This window comes from Pleurodeles waltl, chromosome 10 (assembly GCF_031143425.1).
Source record: "Pleurodeles waltl isolate 20211129_DDA chromosome 10, aPleWal1.hap1.20221129, whole genome shotgun sequence".
In the NCBI taxonomy this organism is placed as follows: Eukaryota; Metazoa; Chordata; class Amphibia; order Caudata; family Salamandridae; genus Pleurodeles; species Pleurodeles waltl.
In genome coordinates this window covers 596,507,131-596,532,862 of record NC_090449.1, presented here as the reverse complement: position 1 = coordinate 596,532,862, position 25,732 = coordinate 596,507,131, and the positions used below count along the sequence as shown (strand labels likewise).

The following is a 25,732-nucleotide window of genomic DNA, read 5'->3' as shown; positions in this document are numbered from 1 at the left end:
TCCCTGGACCAAAAACAAGCATCCTGGGACTGGTTTCAGGGTATCGCCCTTCATCAGCCAGGCTAGCTTGGATCTGGTAGCTTAGCAAGCACGGGACCCTCTTATGGGCATACCCTTCCCACTTGCGCAGACAAATGCAAAGACCAACAGAGAATGGATGGAATGTAGAACAAATCAAACATTCACCCACAGTCACATATCTGGGTTTAATCCATCAGTTGTTTTTGCCTGCCACGCCAGTCCAATTCAGACCCAGCCATATGCAAATCAGTCTTGACCTGTCCAGCACGAACTGCCAGGCCAGGTCCTCCCTGGACCCGAAACAAGCATCCTGAGACCCGTTTCAGGGTATCGCCCTTCATTAGCCAGGCTAGTTTGAATCTGGTGGCATAGCAAGCACAGGACCAGTGCTAAAGAATGGCACTTACTTCAAGCATTTTTTTGCGCTTCTTACCTTTTCAAAATGCTTTTGTTGGACATGTTGCAACATACCCCATACATTGTGAATCATTCCCAGGTCACAGTTTAATACTTTATCATTAATTCAGGAGAGCATATGTGGGAAGAACTCCGGACCAACGCCCATTGGGCGGTGCCAGCATGCCATCTGATGTTTAAGGGAAGATTTCTTGTTATACATTTTCCTATGTACTGTTAAAGGCACTACTTGTGAGAAACCACCATGCTTGGAATGCGCTACCACAGCCCATTAGTCACTTGGGCACAATCGTACCTTTCGGAGAGATGGTAAACTAGGTCATTAGTAAAAGCAGTTCTCTGAAATTGGGCTATGGGAGAAATTACAGTATGATTATGTTGTTTGATGCTTTCATGTCCCATTTGTTTTTTCAGTGATTATAGATGCTCTAAGTGGAAAAAATCAGGATGGAGCAGTCACAGGGGTACAGTTGGTGTGAATGTTACTGCAGGTTTTGGATAAGGAAGGGGGCACAAATATATCCCTGAACATATCAGTAGTGGAGCGAGGAGTGACATGGGAGTCTTTACCTCTTTACATGATGAAACATAACAAATACTTGCGTTGCATAGAGTTAGTAGGGCAGGATGGGGTTCACCAAGAGCTTGGGACAAATGTTTGACATTAGCTCTTATTTATTGATGATGGCAACTGAGGGTGAGTCCTTTTTTTGTTGAGGCTGTTGTGATCTGGGACAAATTGACAGGAAATCAACTTCTTGCACCCTAACGTAAGAGAACATTGTGAATTAAAATGAAATTTATGCTGTTCACTTCCTTTTCATGCTATGCAGTTTTTCAGTAATGTTTGTAGATAAAGGATAGATCATATCTATGTGCTTATTTTTCAAATGCCGGTTTGTTATGGTTGATATATTATTTTTGGTTTGGTTTTACAGTACTGCTGTTTCCATACCTATTGTTACCAGTGCTTTACAGTATACAGTGATTGGTCTTTGGCTCCTAGAAAAGAAGCACTCTCATCTTCTGCAGTTGGATGCTTGATGTATCTTTCGGGCGTGTTTTACATCTGAAAACTACATTGAACTACCACACATTAAACTATTTATATTTTAGATGCACTGTATACAGAATGCAGTTGTGTTTTGTTCACCTCAACAGCTTTTCTTTGCTCTTTTAGTCGGAGCTCGATTGCAGACTAAACCTATTGGTTTTGCCAATTGTTCTTTGTAGCTTGGCTTGTTTTTTTAGTCCGTAGTGCTTCGCATGCTTGGGTGTTCGAACTCATACTTATATCACATTTATTATTTAGTCAACAAAAAACATAATTGAATAAGATGAAACAACTGTAACAAAACAGCAAACTGGGAGAGTAAAATTAAAAAGTGAAGTTCACTACTAAGAAATGTTAATTTTATGTGTTCCCAAGAACATTGGCAACATTCATGCAGCTTGTTCTTATTTTCTCAGTGCATCTTGCTATTGGCCAAGGTTCCATGACAGGTCGAAATGTCGCACTTGACAAGGGTACATTTGCAACTCAGTTGAACCTCTAAAGTGGTAGTAGGTTCTAATTTGAGGCTGGTTCATTTGTGTGGGAACCGGACGGGAAGGAGGCAAGGTTTTGGATTGGTGAACAAGATACTACCCCCTGTCTTCAGCCTGAGCTCTAAAACAACCACATTCATGAGCGTTTACGTCTTTATTTTGTATAGAACTGTGAAATGAAGGCAAATTGATTTTGCTGGTCCCTTGATTTTGGTCACTGAATTAGACCTTGCTCCACATCCTGGTGAATGGTGCATCAGATTGCCGGGTCCTTGCATATTATTGCTGCCTTTTTCGGAGTGTATAAAAATAGCTGTTTAATGGTTTATGATTTGTCAGGCTTTTCCGTCTGAAAAGGTGTGTAAAAGTTTTTGTTTTAATGGAGCATTGTACGTCAGGTTTTTTAATTGGAAATCCACAAGGGTGCTCACACGGACTGCAGAAACAATATTTTTAAGATTTTCCATGCAAAGAATGCAAATCGTTCTTAAAAGGTCAAGTTTTCTGCATCTTTCTGCTCCACTTAAATATGTAGAAATCCAAGAACTAAAAGATCGATCTTCGTAACAACACAGGACAGAACAACGTTATCGAGTATAAAGTCTTTCTAGGCTTAAGGTATTCCTGTCGGTGTTGAAGCCAGGGACTGTTCTTGCGAAAAATGTTTTTGGTGTACACGAGACGAGGAACTACCCTTTTGCATACGGTTTTTGCTCTTGGCTTGGCACTGTTGTTGCTTGTTGCAGCAGACCCCGTAGTGATTCTGGTTACAAGTGATGCCTCCTGTTTTTTTAAAATTTTGCTCACGTCTCCTCCCTCTGCCACGTTTTCCTCATGCAGCAGCTGAAACGATTTTAGAGTAAGGACGTGCTTTTATCAGAGTAAAAACCAATGCAGCGTTTGCCACAAAAAATAAAAAATAAAACCGTCTCCATGCATTTTTTGTTTATCAGTATTTGTAATTTAAATATTTTGTTAACAAGAGACGAGGTTACATTTCATATAGTGCTGAGTTGTAATATATTTATCCTGTAATGATGATTTCGATTTTTTTTTAATCTTTTTTTGCCTTCATTTTTTTTTTTTTTTTTTTTTAACATAGATGTGAAAAATCAACGAAAATCCCCAGTATGTTGATTTGCACAATCGGATGTTTTCAAAAACACATATTTGTCTTCCTGCATTAGTGATATTTCCTTCCGTGTTTAGCTATTGTGTCTTTCAGTTTTTTTGGGTTTTTTTGTAATTTTTTTTTTTAGCTGTATAGTTAATTTATATTTCTGCATTATTACGCATGCCGCATGTAGTTGGTAGTTTCAGTAAAAAACAACTGGCATTCCCTTTTATAAATGACTCTATCTGTCTGGAATTGATTTACGTTCACCTTTGAAGACAAAGCCTGCCTTCTTTTGACCCAATACTACAAATTGTATTTTTGATGTCATAAAGCGTATAATTTGCCTTAGCGAGGGTAAAAAATGCCTGCAAAAAGTGGAAAAAAAAGCATTTCTGCAAACAAAGACAGAGCCACTTTCTACATGCTAATCTTTTTTGTGGTTAGCCAGTGTATGTATATTCAGTGACACACCTTTGGCAGAGATAATATTTATAATTTGGCGCACATCATTGTGTATTTTTACGAATCATAGGTATTTCACCATTATCTATGCCTTGCTATATATTTCCACTTATCTGCAACTTAATTTTGGACTGGTTAAGGACTTTCACATTTTGAATTCCTTCCTTAATACAGCAAGTAAATATCCTAGTCTTCCGTGTGCTTTCCTGACCAAAAGTTGGAATACATACAGGGAGTGCAGAATTATTAGGCAAGTTGTATTTTTGAGGATTAATTTTATTATTGAACAACAACCATGTTCTCAATGAACCCAAAAAACTCATTAATATCAAAGCTGAATATTTTTGGAAGTAGTTTTTAGTTTGTTTTTAGTTTTAGCTATGTTAGGGGGATATCTGTGTGTGCAGGTGACTATTACTGTGCATAATTATTAGGCAACTTAACAAAAAAAAATATATACCCATTTCAATTATTTATTATTACCAGTGAAACCAATATAACATCTCAACATTCACAAATATACATTTCTGACATTCAAAAACAAAACAAAAACAAATCAGTGACCAATATAGCCACCTTTCTTTGCAAGGACACTCAAAAGCCTGCCATCCATGGATTCTGTCAGTGTTTTGATCTGTTCACCATCAACATTGCGTGCAGCAGCAACCACAGCCTCCCAGACACTGTTCAGAGAGGTGTACTGTTTTCCCTCCTTGTAAATCTCACATTTGATGATGGACCACAGGTTCTCAATGGGGTTCAGATCAGGTGAACAAGGAGGCCATGTCATTAGATTTCCTTCTTTTATACCCTTTCTTGCCAGCCACGCTGTGGAGTACTTGGACGCGTGTGATGGAGCATTGTCCTGCATGAGAATCATGTTTTTCTTGAAGGATGCAGACTTCTTCCTGTACCACTGCTTGAAGAAGGTGTCTTCCAGGAACTGGCAGTAGGACTGGGAGTTGAGCTTGACTCCATCCTCAACCCGAAAAGGCCCCACAAGCTCATCTTTGATACCAGCCCAAACCAGTACTCCACCTCCACCTTGCTGGCGTCTGAGTCGGACTGGAGCTCTCTGCCCTTTACCAATCCAGCCACGGGCCCATCCATCTGGCCCATCAAGACTCACTCTCATTTCATCAGTCCATAAAACCTTAGAAAAATCAGTCTTGAGATATTTCTTGGCCCAGTCTTGACGTTTCAGCTTGTGTGTCTTGTTCAGTGGTGGTCGTCTTTCAGCCTTTCTTACCTTGGCCATGTCTCTGAGTATTGCACACCTTGTGCTTTTGGGCACTCCAGTGATGTTGCAGCTCTGAAATATGGCCAAACTGGTGGCAAGTGGCATCGTGGCAGCTGCACGCTTGACTTTTCTCAGTTCATGGGCAGTTATTTTGCGCCTTGGTTTTTCCACACGCTTCTTGCAACCCTGTTGACTATTTTGAATGAAACGCTTGATTGTTCGATGATCACGCTTCAGAAGCTTTGCAATTTTAAGAGTGCTGCATCCTTCTGCAAGATATCTCACTATTTTTGACTTTTCTGAGCCTGTCAAGTCCTTCTTTTGACCCATTTTGCCAAAGGAAAGGAAGTTGCCTAATAATTATGCACACCTGATATAGGGTGTTGATGTCATTAGACCACACCCCTTCTCATTACAGAGATGCACATCACCTAATATGCTTAATTGGTAGTAGGCTTTCGAGCCTATACAGCTTGGAGTAAGACAACATGCATAAAGAGGATGATGTGGTCAAAATACTCATTTGCCTAATAATTCTGCACTCCCTGTATAGTGCCTGAAAAGTGATCATATGCTAAATGTTATTAGCTCACCAAACAAATGGATGAACATATTAAACAGGTCTTGTGGGTGTACGCTGTAGTACCACACCTTTATGCCTGCTCACAAAAACTGTGTCCAGTCCATTGAAAACGAATGATAATGTGGCTCCAGGTATTGTTTATACTGATCAGATTTATGCCCTAAACTCTGTACTCTAAAATCTATGCATTACACGATCTTTTCTAGAAAGAAGGTACTTAATACCCTCTATATTGCTTCTTTGCAGTAAGAGGTAAGAAGATAATTTGACTCCGCAACAGTTGTGCTGTTAGGATGTAGATATGCTTAATCTTTTGATAATAACGTATAGATGCCTAGTCTTGCTAACGGCATTGATTTAAAAGCACAACATGCCTGGATTCCTGCTGATGTATCCGTTCATGCTAGGTGAGTAGCAGCTTTGTAATGACTATGGCCTCTTGGTACCAGCTTCCATCAGCATCCACAGATAGATGTTTTTGAGGAGGAGGAGTGTGGCAACGGAAACAAGCTCTTAGACAAGAGGGATAACGGTTTAAGAAGGGCAAAATGTGCAGAAGGCAAAACAACAAAAGACCATGTACCAGTTGTCTTATGAATGTATTTTTTACAGCTAGTTGTGCTGCTCCGTGGAACTCCTAAACTCCCAATACCTTTTCACATCATTACTTGGGAATATTGAGCTCATTGCAGTTACTTGTTGCAGTTAGTATTCCTGCTGCTGTTGGATTGTTTGTTCCTTTCAAAGTGGCATACATGCCATAATTAGGGTCAACTACACTCTTTGGACAAGTCCACATTATTCAAGCAAGAACGAATCACCCTAGGCTGCATCACAGCATAGTAGTTTATCACTGAAATGTAGAATACTGCAACAGTGGTGAAGAAACGAATACTTGCTACTTTTAAATGTTTAAGGAAAATTAACATTTTAGCTGGCGAGCAAATTCTACACCTTGAAAGCATTTCCAGTGCCAGTTGCACCAGCAAATAGCATTGTTTGTAAGCTACCGTGTTAGAAGTGGGGTCTCTTATTGGCAGCTGTTTGCACCCAGTCAAAGTCGGGACCCTCACTGTGGTCAGGGTAAAAGAGTAACACAGCTAAGATAACCCCTGGTCACCCCGTTGGTAGCATGGCACGAGCAGTTAGTCTCATCTCAGAGGCAATGTATAATGTATTTGACCACCTCCGCCACCACCAACACATAAAGTGCTTAGAAACACAATAGCTCCAACTGGGGTTATCATGAGATCCTGACAGGCCGGTCACAGAGTCACATGGACCCCAGGCACCGTACCTTGAAAGTTGCATGGAGTCAACGAGGTGAGGCATTGATTCCTTACTGCAAAGCAGGACAGCTTGTGCAGCGCTGGTGGTCAGGTGTCAGTTCCTTACAATTTGGCGGGGTCTATCAATCCAGCAGGTCAAAATGCGAGGCATAGACTTTGCACTGTTGCGGGGCCACGAGTGCTGCAGCGGAGTCTGGTGTCCTGGGTGTCGGAGCCACGGCATTCAGGACTCAAGCTGTGGTGGGACTTTGAGGCACTGTGGCAGTGTCAGGCCTGTGACATCAGTCACGGTTGTTGCACTCAGCGGGGACCATGGCTCTGGTGCAGGCAGCGATGCAGACTCGGACAGCGGGACCAGTTCAAAAATTGCTGTGGAGGCGATGTACTTGGTTTCTTCTTCGTTACACCAGAACTCACTCCCAAGGGCCCTGGAACAGGATTTAGCACCACTTGGCAAGTCAAGGACACTCAGCAAGAGAGCCCAGATGCTGGCGGATGAACTCTTTGATATCCCTGAGACTTCTAACAAGAGGCAAGCTCAGTCCAAGCCCTTGGAGGACATTTGGAACAAGGATATAGAAAGCATAGTCCAGTCCTTTCACTCCTATGGCAAAAGCAGCAGGAGCACAGCAAAGCAGCAGACAGAGTGGCAGTCCCTCCTACACCATCTAGTTCTTCTTCCTGAGAGAATGTCCTCAGTTCAGAAGGATTTTAAAGTTGGGGTCTCAGATGTCCAATAGGTAGGCAAACTTCAAAGAAAAGTCTTTGTAGTGCACAAGAACCTGCCTTTCTTGACCTGGCACCGACACATTCCAGGGGGTTGGAGACTGCTTTGTTTAAGGCCAGGCACAGCCCTCTTCAGGTTCTAGTGTCAGCGCCAGCCACCACTCTAGCCCAGGAAGCCACATCAGGATATGCAGGGCACACCTCCACTCCCCTTTGTGTGACCGTCTAGAGTGAATTCACAAACAGCCCACCTGTCATCCTGACCTAGACGTGTCTTCCACAGCCAGGCAGAGGCACAGAACGATTAAGCAAGAACATGTCCACTTTCTAAAAGTGGCTTTTTCAAACTTGCAGTTTAAAAACCAACTCCATCAAAATATGTATTTTTAAATTGTGAGTTCAGAGACCCCAAACTTCGAAACTCTATCTGCTCCCCATGGGAAATTACACTTAAATGATATTTCAAGGCAATCTCCATGTTACCCTATGGCAGGGATAGGCCTTGCAATAGTGGAAAAATAAATTTATCAGTATTTCACTATGAGGGCATGTAAACACAGCAGAACATATCCTACCTTTTAAATACATTGCACTGTGCCCATGGGGCTGCCTTGGGCCTACCTTTTGGGTGTTATGCATGTAGTAAAACGGAAGGTTTTGGCCTGGCAAGTGGGTGCACTGCCCAGGTCAACCTGGGAGTACAAACTGCACAGACACTACAGTGGCAGGTCGCAGTCATGTTTACTGGGCTACTCATGTGGGTGACACAATCAGTGGTGCAGTCCCACTAACAGCCTTTGATTTAGGCACACGGTGTGCACTGTACTAGGGACTTTCTAGTAAATCAAATATGCCAATCGTGGATAAACCAATCACCAATACCATTTAGACAGAGAGCACTTGCACTTTAGCGCTGGTCGGCAGTGGTAAAGTGCCCAGAGTCCTAAAGCCAGTAAAAAAGGAATTTCAGCAAAGGATCAAAACAGGAGGTAAGAAGACAAAAAAACAGGATAAGCCCTGCAGAAAGGGCCATTTCTAACGTATTGAGTATCAATTTCCCGTAGGTTATGTTCTGAGCCAGCTGGAAGAGTGCTTCTGCCAACTTAGTTCACACTCGTGCTGTCATTCTTGAATCTTTCCTTTTTTGTTTCACTAAGCACTTTAAAAAAACGAGTAATCTTTTTTTTATTTTGTAGTCTTAAACAGACATCCCAACCAAAAAATGAGAAAAGGGTAGAAAGACCTAAGACCCAGTCATTTTTAACCAAAATATCCTGCCAGTGGGTGTTCAGTATCAAACATCTCCACTTTTCCACATTACAGATTTCACTTTGGCGAACTCGATATGTGGTTAAGATAATTCCGATAAATGCCAGTTTTGTGCTAAAAATGTTTTATTTACAGCAGAAAGTGGCCTTTCAACTCATGCAATTTATAGTCACCTGGTTACGAAAAAGATTTAACTATAGTTTTGCTGAATGGTTGGCCTTCTTGTCCAGTTCCCTTAAATCTCCACTGTAGAATGTTCTGGGTAGATGTGCAAGGAAATTCTGCATTTTTCCATAATGAGATGCAGCCATACTCTCCAGTAGAGCGGACATTTGAGTCACCAACCATAGTCTCTACATATATATTTTAAAGAGGTAAATTTAAACTGTTGGTTACCATTCAGGTTATGAAATCCAGTTGCTAAACCAAATTATCTGTGTTCTCTGACAGTCTGGGCCAGAATTGTTTGAGAATTAATCTTATTAACTAGTGATAACCAATTGCTTCAGTGTTATTGAGCGCAAAGCCAGATATTTGGGTTCAAAATGAAACCGGGCTCGACTGCCATCGTTCAGCTTGGCACATAACTTAATTCTTGTTATCCTAGGGGTTTTGTGAGCCACCTTAAATCTCTAACATTCAGTTTAGTAAAAACCCTATTTAAAGAACACGGAACCAATCAAAATATGAACAAGCATTGGGGGAGCATTTTCATTTTAACTGCATTTATATGCCCAACTAGCGTTAGACATAAGTGCCCTTAACGTTGGAAATCCTGTTTGGTGTTGTCTAGAAGCCTAACATAATTACGTGTATTTATGTCTTGTGTTCTGAAGCCACCCATATCCATTGATGTAAATTAGACAGGCGTTTTTTGCTGTCTATTCTTAGTTTCAAAGGTAGATTGTTTTGTGCAGCATGAATGAGGAACGTTTCTGTCTTGCTTTTATTAATGCGGCATTGTGATATTTCTAAACATTCCTCTCGCAGGGTACATACTGCCTGTCAATTGTCTGGGTAGGGGACTAGAAACAGTGCTAGATCGTTGGCATTTTATCTTAGAGTGTCTCAGTACATCAAGACCAACTCTGAGTTGTCCTGATTACGGATACATGCTGTTAGAGGCTCAAAAGAAAAACCATTGAACCAGAGATTACACTTGGCACCAGAACAGCAATGAATGGATAAAGTGACAGGAGTGAACTGCAGCATTACTGGGTTAATCTAAATCTGCACAGTCAAGATCCTTCAGCCAAGATCTATTTGGATTGAAGAGTTTGTGGTTTCCACCAAATAGTTGAAGAAAAGACCAAAGTCATTCTTCTGGATATTTTATTTATTTTTCTTGGTGTATAAAACACCATGGCACTTAAGTGATGAAAACAACCTCTTTTACCGAGGTTTTCTTAAGATGACTTAATAAATTAAACACATCTAGTTTATCTGCAGTTCACATGTTCAAAACCTGCAAGTACTAACTACGTATTTCATCATTCTGAGATTAGTAAATTCAGTACTACTGAAGTGGCTAACGTAACAGTTGCTAATTTTATCACTGAAAAGAGTACTATGAAGTGCTTTATTAACACATAACACACACTTGTTTCTTAATTGTTATTCCTAGTGGCAGAGAAAAGATCAGCAAGCAATTTTGTCTGACTGAGGCAGTTTACATTCTCAGTTGGTCAAATGCATATAATTTTGAAATAACATAAAGCTACCCGATTGTGATTCCTAGAACAGCTGGAAAATTACCCCAGTCTGGGGCGTATTGCTCAACCTTGCTTCAGCTAAATAATATTTACAAGTTCAGTTATTTTACAAAAGAAGTCCTAATGGCCGACTAAAGTGAATCAACATGAATGATCTGACCCAGATCACACAACATTAGCACAATCCCCTTTTCAAAATTAAATCCTACCAGGGAATCAATTCTGTTCTCAAATGGCTAGAATGAGAAAGAAGGTAACTACGTGCTCTCTTGTGTTTAGGAAGCAAAAACAGGTCCTAAAGTAGAGTTGAGTTGTGTCTCTACGTTAAGCTCAAATCCTGTGTTGCAATTTTCCTTTGATGTGTCAGTTTTCTCCAATAAATTGCCCGAATAAGGGAGTTTTGGCTTTGTCATGACATTGTTTGTACTACCGATAGTTGCCAATGTTTTTTTCCATTGTTGGACAGATTATCATGGATTTCAGAGTAGAATAGGACTTTCATCCTATTTGGCCAGGGTTCGAAAGGGAAGACTGAGCACCTGCTTTAATGTTGGACATTTTTCATGAAAGAAATGGACTGATTAGATGCTGTATGTTGCATCAGGTGTCAAGTTGGGAGCTGGAGAACGGGAATGGAAGTGTAGGATGTAGAGGATGGTGGTGGCAAAAAAGTCTCTAAAAGTTGTAGAAATTGATTAATCCAGATTGGTCATATTTGGTAAATATTTAAGAAAGGTGGTGTTTGAAATTAGTATGAACTTAATGGGCCACAAAGTATGAAATGGTTATGCTAAGAGTCAAAGGGATAGGAATATCTGCAATCTTATTGGGGTCAGTTTTTTTATTGGTGGCAGGGCGAGCATTGCATTACTATGAAGCACATGGATTGTTGACATGGTATTAAGTTTTACTTCATTGAAAATGAAGCTCAATCTGTTGCATTTTTGGAGGATTTGTAGCGAATAGCGACACCACATCCAAAGGAGATAATATTGTTTGTGGGAATATATCCATGTCATGTTGCAAGTTGGTCAAGCAACACACGTGTAGTGACTGCAGCAGACCAAGGCTCAGTCAAACAAATATCAGTTTCTGACAAATATCATGTTGTTTTCTTGGAGGGCATGTTTTACTGCTGAATGGATGTAGGTTGTAATGCTAAGGAAGCTTAGGCATTAGCCAGGAGATATAGATGTTAGAGCTTGATGCAGAAGAGTTACTCTAGACAGTGTTGGCGATGGCCATGCATGTGGTGCGCCATGAAAATAAGATTGAGCAATGGCTTGGACACACTCAGTAGATTGGGGATCATGAGGAATATCCTGGGACTAAATTGCTACTTTTGGAGAGATTAAGACACAAGAAGACTACAAGAGGTCTGGCATGGGAATGGGGTGCTGTTTCCTGTTTAATATGTTGATTACCATTATTAGCAAGCTAAAACATATGGGCCCAAGCGAAGTCTTTGTCTTGCCGCAATAACCCAGAGTTTCTAGATGTCTGGTGGCACTCGCCTGGACAGCATACACTATCTCAGATAATATAAGTGAAAATACCTAGGTAAGACCACCTCTGCCAAAGGATTACACAGTCTTTAGTGAACTAGGAGGGCCACGGAGTCCCAAGGCACAGACTAGGTGTACTATCCGACCATGTTAGCGGGTGAGCTTCTCTGGTTAGAGGCAGTGTGGGCCATGTTGGACAGTGCAAGCACCACTGTAGTAATTGCATTGTGTGTGCCATGGTGACGTTTTTTGTTGCATAAGGATTTCTTCAAGGCATAATGTATGACCTGAAGGGATGTGGGTTCGGTGATTCAAGATAATTATACTTGTCAGAAAAAATGTGAGAACATGTTAGTATGCGTTTAATACAATATGGTCAAATTATGTAATGCAATATTTTGGCAATCTGTCAGCATATTATGCTGCTAAATATTTTGAGAATATGGGCATTGTGGCACAGTGCTTTCTTTAAATGTTAAGAATATATGGCTATATTCTGAGACCTATACCAAGGATATATATTGGCATGCCCATTCACACATGGGCTGATCTGTGGCATAGTAGTCAGTGGCATATGTTACATGACCTATTTTGCTGCACATCATTATTATTATTATGTTTCTCTCATAGCAAGTCGTCTAGCTCAACAGAGCCGTACAGTAGATGTTTAAACCACCTTGATGTTACTTACTTTCTTCAACTCGTTTTTTTATCACTTTTTTTTTCCCCTCTAACAGTTTTACATTTCTGATTTCAGGATCGTTGTGCCCACCAGGGATTGACCTGATGGGATTCCCAGGAAATTAGGAAAATTGATCCTACTTGTAGATTTAGCTTGCTAACTTCGTTCAGTCTGTCTTCCACGTTGATGAAATTTTCACACAAGCAGGACATCCAGCTGTTGAAATTAGATGCAAGATTAGCCTCTTCCTCCTGGCTCTGTCCTATGTGTATGTGTCCGTACGCAGGGTGTAGATGAAAGCTCGGTGGTCAACTTTAACAGCAATTTTAAAGGGATTTAAATGGATTTAATTAAATTATGTAGTTCAGAAAGGGACCAATAACTATTGTGTGCTTGTTTGTATGCTGTTTTTAGGCTGGATAGTCCATAAAAGGGTTGTATTCAAATGCAGCCAGCTCACCTCTACAGAACACACTAAGTGGATGCTTCAACATAAATCTGCTGCAGTTTGGTTAATCTGAGTGTTGGCTATTTTATTAGAGCTACCAGTTTTGAAAGGTAAAGCAACTGGGGTGCAGTTACTTGGAACTGAGGAATCTTCCCCAGGATAGCTAGCACATTGTGCCTTTCGGTGTGGGAGCTAGGATTGGAACGCCAACGAATTGTCCCACTCGAAGGAGGCCCTTTCTGTCAAATCTTGAAAACTTAGATTTCCAAGCAGGCCGGTACCTGAAAAAGCAGATGAGGATGAGCCTGAGCAATACGGGGAGCAATGCATGCCTGAAAGACAGGCTGAATTTGTGGCACCCCTAGCGGTCTTTCCGCCGGTTTTAGTCTGTCTATGCTTACGCATTAGTTCCAGTGTAACACCTCTGTGCATGTGGCACTCCAGTTTTCAAATATTTAGAAGCACAAGACAGTTAAATATGTTTTCACCATGAAGAACTAGAGTTGTATTCACACACAAAGTGTACACTTCTTTTGGCACTTGAAGCAGCTCTGGCTATGAAATAAAACAGTTCTCCTAAGATGTATTTTTGTTTATTTTACATACATTGCTCATTCACAAAACAAGACAGGCAGAAAGTATACTGAAATGCGTTAGTTTACCTGTGGCTATTAATTTGAAATTGTGTTGGACCTCATTCAAAAGCAAAATCTTGGCCGGAGTGCAGAAAGTCCCATGCAAAAGTAAATTCCGCAGCAAGGGTGTACCTCCAAATACAGAACAGCTGTCTAAATAATCTCCAAAGAGTTGGTGCTTAGTGAGAGAATGAGTTGTATATACGCCAACGGACCTTTAAGATGTTTTTTTTTTTTTAAGTTTCAGATATTTGGGAAGTTATCCATAGGCTTCTCTCTGTATTTAAATAGAAAGGGCAAGGACTTCTCCAGGGTGTGCAATCAATTGGATCCTTTCATTGTGCCTCGAAATTAATTCTTCATATGATCTTTCCTTAGGGGGATCTAGTGCGGCAGCTTAAGGATGACAAAGCCCCCCAGGTGGACGTGAACAAAGCGGTGGCAGAGCTCAAGGCGCGCAAAAAGATACTTGAAGCCAAGGTAAGCACCCAACAAAGTGCCTTTCTTTTATCAAGGCAGTTGAGAATGTTGAGTCTTTCCCGAAAAGCCATTTATTGAACAGGATGTTGTAGTCGGTTTTCTTCCTCATTTCCAGAGTATGAATTGTAACCTTCAGAGATCATTAATCGACCATAAACTCTCGGTGACTGTTGCTCAACCAAATAGTGTTGTAAGCTGATGAGGTGAATGACCCTTTTCAACCTCAATTTTTTAAAATTTTCTTTTATTTGTAACAGCCCAAAATATCCCAGTGCTCGAGACGACCTGCATATATATTTCAATGTCGGAGGATGATGATTGTCATTGACCCAACAAAATCTTTTAAGCGATTGCATGCTTCATCAAGAATTATCAGTTTATAGCTCTTTTCAGTGATGGATGAATTGTCTTAAATGAGAGGTTGTTTGCATATTCATCCACTGACAGCACTTTCTGTTGTTTGGCATTTGACTCCTTGGAAAAGTGTGCAAAAATATTTCATCCATGTGAATATGCATCTGATCAGTTGTTTTAGCTTAAGTGAGAGATTTTTCTTCCCAAACTCTGATGCAGTTACTTGCGGACCATGCAAACCCTTCCACATGTGCACTGAGCAAACATTTTAAGGATTTTGATTACTTATAATTCAGTGATCCAACCAAGCCATATTTCATCTACATGAGAATACTTGATTACATATTTAAAAAACGTTGACATCTATGGTGCACCTCTCTGTTGGTGTCCATTCTGAAACGTTCAGTGTTCTACAGGGTTGTGTTTTTTTAATTAATTATAGTTATGAAAATAGAGGAACAAAACGGGCTACTGCCTCGTATGATGCAAGTGTTTGTTGCATGCTTCATTCAGCGTGAAAGCTCGGTTTTGATAAACTTTAGTATGAAACCTATTTATTTGAAGACTGACTTAAGCCTTTTCTGTTATGCAATACCCATATCCTTTGCTCAGTTATTCTGTCATCCGTGGCTGGGGAGTGGAGAGAGTTTGCTATTACATTAAAGTTACCTGCATAACCACTCTAATCCGATTTTATTCCCGGTGACCAATACTAACCACGCATTAAGCTTACCCTTATCTTCAACCAAACCTGGTAGCCTGGGATATAATACTAATGTATATTAAGTTTCTTGTGGGATTTATACAAGTGCACTAGCCCCTCACTTCCTTTATTATGAAAGTTTTGTGAACAACTTTAAACCACCCTCTCTAATTCTGTTATGAGATGGTGGCAGTTCTTAATGGGTGGTAATAAATAAAGACTATAGACTAAAGGGACGGGTGCTATTGATCAAATATCAATTCTTCTGTTCTGTGATTCAGGGTGTTTACCATCATCTTGATTCTGTACTTGTAGAACCCTAAGAATGGCACCTTGACATCAGTAAATGGAAGTAAAGGTGTACTATGTGTCACAGCCAAAGAAAATGTTAGTGTTTTTAAGAACTGGTCCTGACTACTTCTGGTGCTCCTTGAAGCACAAATTGTTTTTATATCTTTAACTGAGTGCGATAAAGTCGACAATCCAGAAATCTTAAATGCTACTTGTTACCTGGTTGTCCGTACTGCAGATCAGCTTTTTACCCCCCACCCCTTCATTAAACCATAGCAACACTAATGGTTTCAGGCACAACTCCTAATCATACGTAGCAAGTTTTTGTTTACTAAACTGTTAATGGAAACGTCCGTCTGATGCCTTTCTTTGTTTTGTTTCTTGCAGGAATTATCTCTACAACCCAAGGATGATATAGTTGACAGAACAAAAATGGAAGACACCTTGAAGCGGAGGTTTTTCTATGACCAGGCTTTTGCCATTTATGGAGGTAATGTCCTGCTGAGAGCCAGTGCTCCTAAGATCTGCAGTCTTATGAAGAAGTACTGTATGATGGTAACGATACCAGTGCAGCCATAAAAATCCAAACTCTAGTTTCAGGTGAAAAATAAAATAATAGCTAAAGATTCTGCTTCTTATTTTACATGGTTCTATTCACACAACTGTACATCAAGAGGTTGTTTTGCTTCTGCATTGTTCTGGTAATCCCCATACCTATTATCATGTGATGGTTTAAGCAGTCTCTACTTTAACAGTCTGAATGCCGATCTATATAGATTATGTACAAGTCCGGAATGTGACGGCTGTTATAGGTCCTGTAGTTGTACCTGCAGGGTGCAGCCTAAAGTAGGCTAGCTGCCAATATCGATTGCTACATAGAAATCAACATTTTATACCGATAAAAGCATCATCACCAGACCACCCTCACATGTTTGCTTCATTCTGACCAGGATTACAATCCAAGTAGTCTACATCACCTCTCCACCCTCCAATAATTCTTGTGCACCATCTCAAAAGCTGAAGTGAGCTAAAATAAGAATTTTGCTAATGCTCTGGACAGGACGCTAGGAATCATTTCCGGGCCACGAACACTTTAGTTTTAGAGGGGTTTACTAGATGGATTTAGGGACTCAAGTAAGGGCAGCCTCTGCCTGTTGTTTGTCTGAGTGGCAAGCCATGGGCTTGGATTAACTTTACCTTTTCAGAATCGTGATAAAGATCTCATGGCGAAGAATGTCACAGAGGGGAAGCTGGGACCCCTTAGCACTAACGTCGTTGTGAAACCGTAGTGGGGATTACTTACCCAAGCCAGTACTTTATACGATTCAACATATTCAGTATATACATCCAATTTAGTAGCACAAGCCCAGAGTACGTCCTTACATTGGTTAACTGATATTCCTGTTCTTCTTGTCCACTTATATTAGCCTAAGTGCTATTAGGGTTTACTCTTCCTTTATTTAAAAAAAAAAAAAAAAACTGAACTTCATTATTATTCTTAGTAAAACAACCAATCAGATCTGAACAACAAATTAGAGTGGTTTGCCGTTTCTGAGGTCAAAACTAGGCTTTGTTAGGTACTGCTTGACTCAGTAAAACCATTTAGAATGAAAAATTGTTTGCGATTGTAAGATACGGTTACATATACTCTGTGGCAGCATGGTGGTATGCCAGTCTGTAGGTTGCAGTGTAAAGGTTGACAACCTATTGATTGGAGATGTAGTGACACAGATTAATAATTGAGATGATGTGAGGTATCTTATGGTTTTTTTTCTCCTGCCTGTAACGATAAACTGTGCCTTTGAATTCAAGTTCATTCAATGAGCACTCACCCGGGCTTGAAGTCTATAAAAATGACCTGCTCAACACTGATGGAAACCAGTTTTGAACCTATCTAGCAAATGTCGTATGGGTGTATATGACCAGTGGACCTTGTGTCTTAAAACAATTTTGTGGAGAGCTAACATTGTGGATAGGACATTAAAGAGCAATCATTGGCTGACATAACTCTGGTTAAGTTCCGCACAGAAGTGGAGAAAGGAGCATGTTCTCCTTCCACTGATCCTTTTGTTAACCTGTTGAACAGAAGAAAACATATCCACTCTTTACCACCCTACTCAGCTTTGTCGTCCACATGAGCAAACAGAGTAGATTTTTGCGGGCAGCAGAGAGGTCAAGTAATTTGGTAGTGTAAAGTGGATCTGGGAGTAATCTTTACAGTCTGTTCAGAGAGTGACTATAAAATCGTACAAGCAAATGAAAATAGTGATTTAATATAATATACAGAGATGGCTTATCTGTCTTCGACGATGACAAGTGCATCCATACAAAGGGAAACGCATTACAAGAAAGAGCAAATCTTGATTGACCACCGCACAAAAGCGACTATTTGGGTAGCTCAGTTTCGGGCATAGACACTGGATGGCTCCATGTTGCTTTAGTGCTGTTGCTGTTAATATGCTTGAAACATTGGAAGCATGACTAGGGTTAGTGATGCCCCAAAATACTCTTTAAAAAGGACAGGTTACTTCTGGCTATGTTAGAGGATGATGGGTGCATTCTCTTATTTAAGATAGCAAAAATACAGGATATGGAGGTGTGAAGGGCCGCATACTAAACTAGTGTAAAGTCAGGAACTCAAATGTCTAAGCACCGATGTCGTAGGCAAATAGGTGGCAGTATTATTCAAACCATTTATGAGATAAAATCAGCATGGGTAACCTGCTGCTAGAGGGAGTCTTGACATTTCAACCAAATTGGCATGTTAATTGGCTCTGCATCCGCACTCTGAACACATTCCTTGGATGGTATTTCATTATCTCTCACAACAGATTCACAGGAGTTGGATCTGGTTCTCACCAACAGAGAAGAACATGCCTAATATTATTTCAGGTGCATTAACTGTATTAGTTTCAGTAAGGGGGCCGTTTTTCTATGATTCATGGAAGAGAAGGATTTTAGAAATGCAAGTGTCTTTCAATCTCAGTGATCATTTTTACGGATTTACTATGCAAAATTTGTAGGAGTAGGAGACCGTGGCTTAAAGGAAAAGGTGTCATTTTGGTATATGTGTACTTTGTGGCATGGAAATAAAATCTTTAAAAAAATGTATCAATAATTATACTCAAACGATTTGAAATGAACAAAACGTATTTGAACCTTTGTAGAACCCTACAAGAGGAAGAAAATTGATTGACTTTGGAAAAACAGTGAGAAGCAGGTGGACACTTAGCAATACAAAAAGCCTTACTGGCAGTAAAATGCAAAGTTAGAACCTGATTAGAGCAGCAAACAAGTACACAATTTTAGGGCTGGGGTCCTCATTTCTAGTGGTCTGTTTAATTTCTTTGGAGTCAGTTAGAGCAGTTACTGGCCCAATTGGAATTATGAGGTCTGTGTTGTTTCTGTGGATCTGTTTTTTTCATGCTGAGAATCTCCTAGTGCAAACATGAGGGGAAACGAGGCTTTAATTGGGGAGTCAAACACAGAATGACATTTCTAATGGTGATCCCTCATTTCTAAGTGTCCCACCTGTTATGGCCTGCATGTTCCCCACCCCCGGAGTTACCAATGCTTCCTGCCTCTGGTATCAGTAGCTCTGAGAGTGGGGAAACTCAAGGCTGTTTTCGGTGCCACTGTTTATGGGGGGCCTTGCTGGAGTAAAAATGTGCATAGGATGACTGTGGAAAGGTTTGAGCAGATAATCTTTGCCATTTACATGTGACACCCTATGACGGAAGCACACAGCTGGATGGGTGGGATATTGTTATGGAAGGACAAGCGTGGCTGGATCTACAACACTGGAAATGCAGAAGACAATGCTGTTAGTTGTGATGTGCCCTAGGATAGCAAGGCTGGTTAGGCAGTACCACTAGTAGCTTTCTTTTACGGTGATTGTGAAAGAACTGAAGATATGAGAGGAGCACATGTAGCCTTATGTGGGCACAGCAAAAAGTAGCTGTCAACTATGAGCCATTAATCCTGACCTGGGTAAATTACACATTAGTGGGACTCTTTATGAATCTCCGAGTGATGGCACATTTGATTACTAAAACACAGAAATATGGTTTAATTAGACTGATTTGATTGATATTTATTATTGTTTGCAAAGGGATGATATCGCAGTCAATGTGACAGATGCTGCCTACTTCAGTATTTCAGGGCTTTTAACCCCTTTCCACACTTAGTAAGCATGCTGGACAGGCTTTTTCCATCTGACTGACCTAATGCAGCAAATGACGGTGAACGATTTCCCATCTGAAGTGGGTTAAATAGTTGGGTGCCATGGGGATCAATATGAGGGCTCATCCTTTTTTTGTCTCAGCATTGACATTACTTAGTCTGTAAACTTTCTCCTGGACTATAAGATCTGTGGTATTTTGCAGCCAGTTGTGTGATAGAATTGGTTAGAAATAGAGTTGATGGCATGATGCCTTTAAATAATGAGTTGTTCACTATTGAGGAAAGTAGATTCATTGTAGCCAGATGAGAGGATAATATTATTGGAGAACTGAAAATAAGGTGAAAGTTGTCTGCAAGGTGCCATTAAATTAATAATTTGTTCAGTGCTTTTTTGAAACTCCAGAACTGCAGACCATCTCCCTGTCCATTGAGGAAGAACATTAGCATGCATGAGGCTAAACCAGCAGAAGGTGAGGCTTTTCACTTGCCACTGTTTAAATATTTGGGAATTTCTCAGCAGAAGTTTTAGCTTGTCCCGAAAGCCTTCTGCCTTAAAGCTTAAACCAGTTTGATGCAATGCAGAGGAGGTGGTACACTATCTTTTACTTCAATTCTGCTAAGAGGAACAAGCACCTACACGTATTATGGAGTCAAGAACAAAGAGGAGTTTGACAATCCAAGCCCGCTTTTGTACATCTTCAGTGCAGGATCTGAGCATACGTTGATGTGTATTTGTAAACAACTGGTTCAGAAGATACTTTTTCAGGGTGGACTTGAGAGTAACTGATGGATTTCTACATAGAAACAGGGTTCGAAGCATTGCTGCTGTATTAAAGCCGAAGTGAGGTGAAACTATGTGACATAGTAAAAGCCTGGAGAAGAGTAGGAGTAATTGAGAGGAAGAATGCCACCCACGAGATGCTGTTACTGTTTCATGCCCATTTCCTTGACTCCTTTTTCTGTTATCTCGTTTTACATTTTTCTCTGTTTAAATAAACTTGGCCACATTGTTGTAGAGGAATTTACATGCCTTATATTTCTTGTTATTAATTTAGCCACATGTTCTTTCTAAACAATTGTGAAAAAAAAGGGTGGTGTACATTAGGGATCCTAAAATGTATCACAGACTTGACCACATTTTAGTGGGACCCAAAGGTTGACGTGTAATTCCAGTTGCAGCAGTGTTCATGATTATGACTTTCAGTTTAACAAGCTTGCAGCTTGCCTCAACAATGCATTGATTTGAGCCTTCTGTAGGGATTGTGACACATATGATTTATGATTTAGAAATCTTGATCTAATGAATATTGGGCAGATTTATTTTTATTTTAAACTGTTTTGAAAAAGCCCCAAGGTTTAAATGAAAGTTGGTTGGCGAATAAATTCTCTCTGGACACTTAAAGCAAAAGCTTATTTTTTGTTACTTGATTTTTCTTATAGGCATCTCCATGTTCTTGCACTGAGATTTGTTAATGTGAATTTTCCCTGGAGCCAAGTAGCCAAAGATCAGTCTGTCCATCTCAATGTTTTCATGAAGGACATAAAAATAATTAGAATACTAGTGTTAGGTCCTAAGAATGTTGTACAATCACAGTGAGGTACCACCTACATTTCTCAACAACATTTTACCTTTTCACTAATGTCTCTACTGTCTCTTCTGTACAAAGGAGAAGCAATGAAGAAAAAAGTTGGACACCCCTGTATAAACAACAGATTGTCTCACAAGGAGCAAACTATGTTTTACGGGAGATAGTTTTGTTATGGATGAAGTACTAAAAAGCTCTGTCCTAAGGTAGCCATAATATTGAGACCATGTTTCTTTTTCATGTCAGGTGTCAGTGGCTTATACGACTTTGGCCCTGTTGGATGCGCCTTGAAGAACAACATCATCCAGACCTGGAGACAGCACTTTATACAAGAGGAGCAGATCTTGGAGATAGATTGCACCATGCTCACACCTGAGCCTGTTTTAAAGTAAGATCTTTGCTCTAATCTTATTTATAAGAACAAGTTAGAAGGGGGCTCACAGAGAAACATTTTGGCTGCCTTCAAACATTGATTCTTGACTTGAATTGTTTTGTTCTGTGATGGTCTAGATTAAACTTTAAGTACTTAAAGTTCTATAGTGCTGCTTGTCTGCAGAGGTCATTAGAATTTTGGATCTACAGAATGCACCTTTTTGTTTATTTAGTTCAGGTGACCCAGCTGGCACAGATTATCTGATGGAGACATCTAGTTGTAGATTCCTTACCTTGGAATTTCCCCCAGGCATCAGTTTGGAGGAGGATATTTTTCTCGACCCCTGCATGCTGTTAGGTGGCATTGGGCAGCTCCGAGTCCGTTGTTGGCATTGTGATGATATGACGTTGCGGGTCCTATGTGGGTGCCACCTTGGCGCACTGACATCAGTTCTTTTCTTTGCCCACCAGCCAGCGCTGATCCGAAGAAAGAACTGCCCGCAGTCATTTTTTGACTGGTCTTTGTTTGACTTTTGTCCAAACTTTTTTGAGTATTTCTATTCCTGGTGTGTCGAGGGATGTCTTCTCATAAGACCGGTTCCAAGCACTGTGGGTCCTGTCATCGGGCAGTGTCTGTGACTGACCCGCACCTTGTGTGCCCTTGGTGTTTGGAGCGTGACCATGACCGTAAGTTGTGCTCCGAATGCCGGGCCATGAGTCCAAAGAGCTTTGACAGAGCAGGTCCCTAAAGTTCATGTCTCTGCGTAAGCCCCGATCTTGGTCGAGACGGAGGTCTTGGGATTGGTCACGGAATCCCCCCTCTTTGTCGTCTCACTCCAAGTCTTCGGAGCAACCGCTGCTCAACTCAAGGAGTTTTATGAGGTCATGCGCCTCATTTTGGGGCAGTTCAACTCTGCTGGTGGGCCTTCAGGTTCCAGGCCAGCGGTGTCGGCCTCTGCTCTGTGAGGGACTCATGTACCCCTTGCTGGATTCGGACCAGTGCTAGTCGTACCACATTGACCTTCCCCTGGCGCTGGCCCCAACGTCGAGGATCCTGGTGCCACCCATGCCCCTGGCCAGTGCCACCCCCATCTATATTGCAAACACAAACCCGAGTCGGTGTCGTATAACGCTGTATCCAGTGCCAGCAAAGTCCTTGCCCTTTATGTCGGATCCCGAACCTTATTCCTATAGGCTAGGTCAGGACAGGGCTCTGCAAAGTCAGTCCTGGAGGGCCGGGTCCATGCCAGATTTTTAGCATATCCACATTTAGAAAAAAGATGTTCCAGAAATCTAAATTTTTCTAAATGTGGATATGCTAAAAATCTGGCATGGACCCGGCTCTCCAGGACTGACTTTGCAGAACCCTGAGCTAGGTTCAATGAGGAATGGGAGGGGTCGCTGGATCCTTTAGAATACCAGCTTCAAGACCCCTTGGCCTGGCGTACAGATCTGGGTGAAGCCAGTGGACAGGATATCGCACCAGATTCTGGCATGCTGTCTCCCCCTACCGTGGCTACAGAGGAGGGAGCTTCCTATTCTGTGGTAGTGTGGAGAGCAGCCGAGGTCCTGGACCTCGAGCTGCCTTTGGTGGCAGTCAGGACTAACCTCCTGACAGAGGTGCTTCATCCTCTGAATCCCTGCTTTCCTTTAATGAAGCCATTACGGATGTCCTACTGGGTACCTGTTCCAAACCCAGCACAGGGGCTCCTGTGAACCGGAATATTGTCTGCCGCCATCACATGACACCGGGTGACACAGGTTTTCTAACGCAACATCTCACCCCTGGGAGCTTGGTTATCCAAGCCTCCACTGCCCAGTGTGTGTTTGCTTCTGCGCCCCTGGATAAGGAATCCAAGAGGCTGGACACACTTGAGAAGAAGATGTTTTCTTCCACCAGCCTGGCATTGGGGATCATGAACCTAGCCTTTTGGGCCATTATTCCCACACACTGTGGGATATGGTTGCGCAAGTGCTGCCGCCGGTCTTGAAGGAGGCCTGGGCTGTTTTAAAAAAAAAAAAATTCAAGCAGTTGCTGATGGGAGAGATGCACCAAAGGTCAAGATCCGATGTGGACTGGACACAACTGACTCAGTGGGCAGAACAACTGCTTTGACAGTGGCCTTGAGGCACTACGCCTGGTTGAGGACACCTGGCTTTTTAGTGGATGTCCAAGCTAATCTTATGGACATGCCCTTTGATGGCACCAGTCTCTTCGGAGAGAAGCAGACTCTGCGCTTATTAAGCTCCTCAAGGATTGTCGTGCTACGGCCCGGTTCATCGGTTTCACGGCAGCCTCTCACCCCCCTCAGTCTGCTTTTCGCCTCTTTCGTGGCTATGGAAGGGGCACCCAGTCATGTCCACTTCCCTCAAGCCATTGTGCCACGCATGCTGCCCTGCCTCTGCGTGCCTGGGGATGTGGGATCCACTGTTCTGTGGATCTGGGAACCAGCAGTCTGGCCTGCCCGAATGCCTGAGCCCTCCCCCCACCCCCCACCAGGACCAGTCAGAGATAAGATCTGCCTCCTTCTGCCCCACTGGCAATCTCTCAAGTTTAGACAGGTGGGTTTTGCAGATAGTCCAAAGGGGCTATTCCATCCCCTTCCAGATTACCCCTCCATCCATACCACCAGCCTACAGTCGGATGACAGATGATCACTTGGCACTTCTCCAAGAGGAACATTCTCTTGGCCAGGGGAGCCTTGGAGAGGGTCCTGTGCCAGAAGTGGGTCATGGTTGTTATTGCCACTACTTTCTGGTGCCCAAAAAGGAAAAGGGCCTTTGCTCTATCCTAGACCTTTGGTCCCTCAATCCCTTTTGCAAGAAGTTCAAAATGCTCACTCTGGTTCAGGTATCTATCTTCCCTGGACCCAGAAGACTGGGTTCTAGCGTTGAACTTTCAGGACGCATATTTCCATATCCCCATCCTTCCTGCCCACAGGCATTACTTGCAGTTCATGGTAGTCCACCAGCACGTTCAGTTCATCTTTTTCAGTTCGCCTTTTGACCATGCCAGCGCCCCTCTGGTGTTCACCAAGGTTATGGCGGTAGTCGCAACTCATCTGCGCAGATCATGTGTTTCAGTCTTCTCCTGTCTTGACGATTGGCTGTTGAAGGCGGGTTCCTCCCAGTCTGCAGTCTCCCACCTCCAGACTACTGCAGACCTTCTGCATTAACTGGGGTTCATTATAAATGTGCCACAGCTCCCTCTCTGATGCTCTCTTTCATCGGAGCTGTTCGGGACACAGTACAATTTTGGGCTTATCCTCCCTATTGGCAAGATCAGGATATTCAGGCTATGATATTGATGTTTCAGCCTCTAGCCTGGATTTCGGTAAGAATGACTGAGGGTGCTGGGCTTCATCGCCTCCTGCATCCTGCTGGTGACACATGGTAGGTGGCTTATGCGGGGTGTGCAGTGGGACCTGAAGTTCCAGTGGGCGCTACATCAGGGAAAAGATATCTGAGGGAACTGCATGAGATCTGCTGTGGTGGCTAGAGAACTGCAGTTGGGTCAGAGACACATCCCTTCCCCAATCAGATCTGACAGTAGTGACAGATGCGTTACTGCTGGGATGGGACGGCCACCTGGGAGAGGTGAAGATCAGAGGCATCTGGTCTCCAATAGAGTCTGGATTCCACTCCGCCTGGTGGACCTCCGGGCAATCAAACTAGCATTGTAAGCATTTCTTCCCTCTCTCTTAAAAGGATGGTCCTGCAGGTGTTCACAGACAACACCACCTCCATGTGGTACTGAAAGAAGCATGGTGGGGTGGGGTCGTGGACACTTTGTCAAGAGGATCTGCACCTCCAGACGTGGCTGGAACACCTTGTGGTTCAACATGTGGCGGGCTCTCTGAATGTCTGAGCGGACGAACTCAGTTGACAATGTTTAGTCGATCACGAATGGCGTCTCCATCCAGAGGTGGTGTAAGGTCTCTTTCAGCAGTGGGGAAAGCCTTAATTAGATCTGTTCGCCTCTGCAGAGAACCTGCAATGTCAGCAGTATTGCATGTTGGAGTTTCCAAGGCAGCAATTGCTGCCCAGCGACGCTTTTTGTCTCAAGTAGAACTCAGGCGTCCTGTACGCCTTTCCGCCCATATCACTTAT

General features: G+C 42.1%; 1 protein-coding gene across 2 annotated transcripts in view; it reads left to right on the top strand.

The window, feature by feature from the left end:
• Positions 1–25,732, top strand: part of GARS1 (glycyl-tRNA synthetase 1) — a 156,652-nt gene that overhangs the window by 2,447 nt on the left and 128,473 nt on the right. For both annotated transcript variants that reach the window (XM_069211052.1, XM_069211051.1), the window contains exons 2-4: positions 14,033–14,134; positions 15,870–15,972; positions 21,497–21,638. In XM_069211052.1, the coding sequence (XP_069067153.1) occupies positions 14,033–14,134; positions 15,870–15,972; positions 21,497–21,638 (347 nt within the window). The remainder of the gene's footprint in view (positions 1–14,032; positions 14,135–15,869; positions 15,973–21,496; positions 21,639–25,732) is intronic.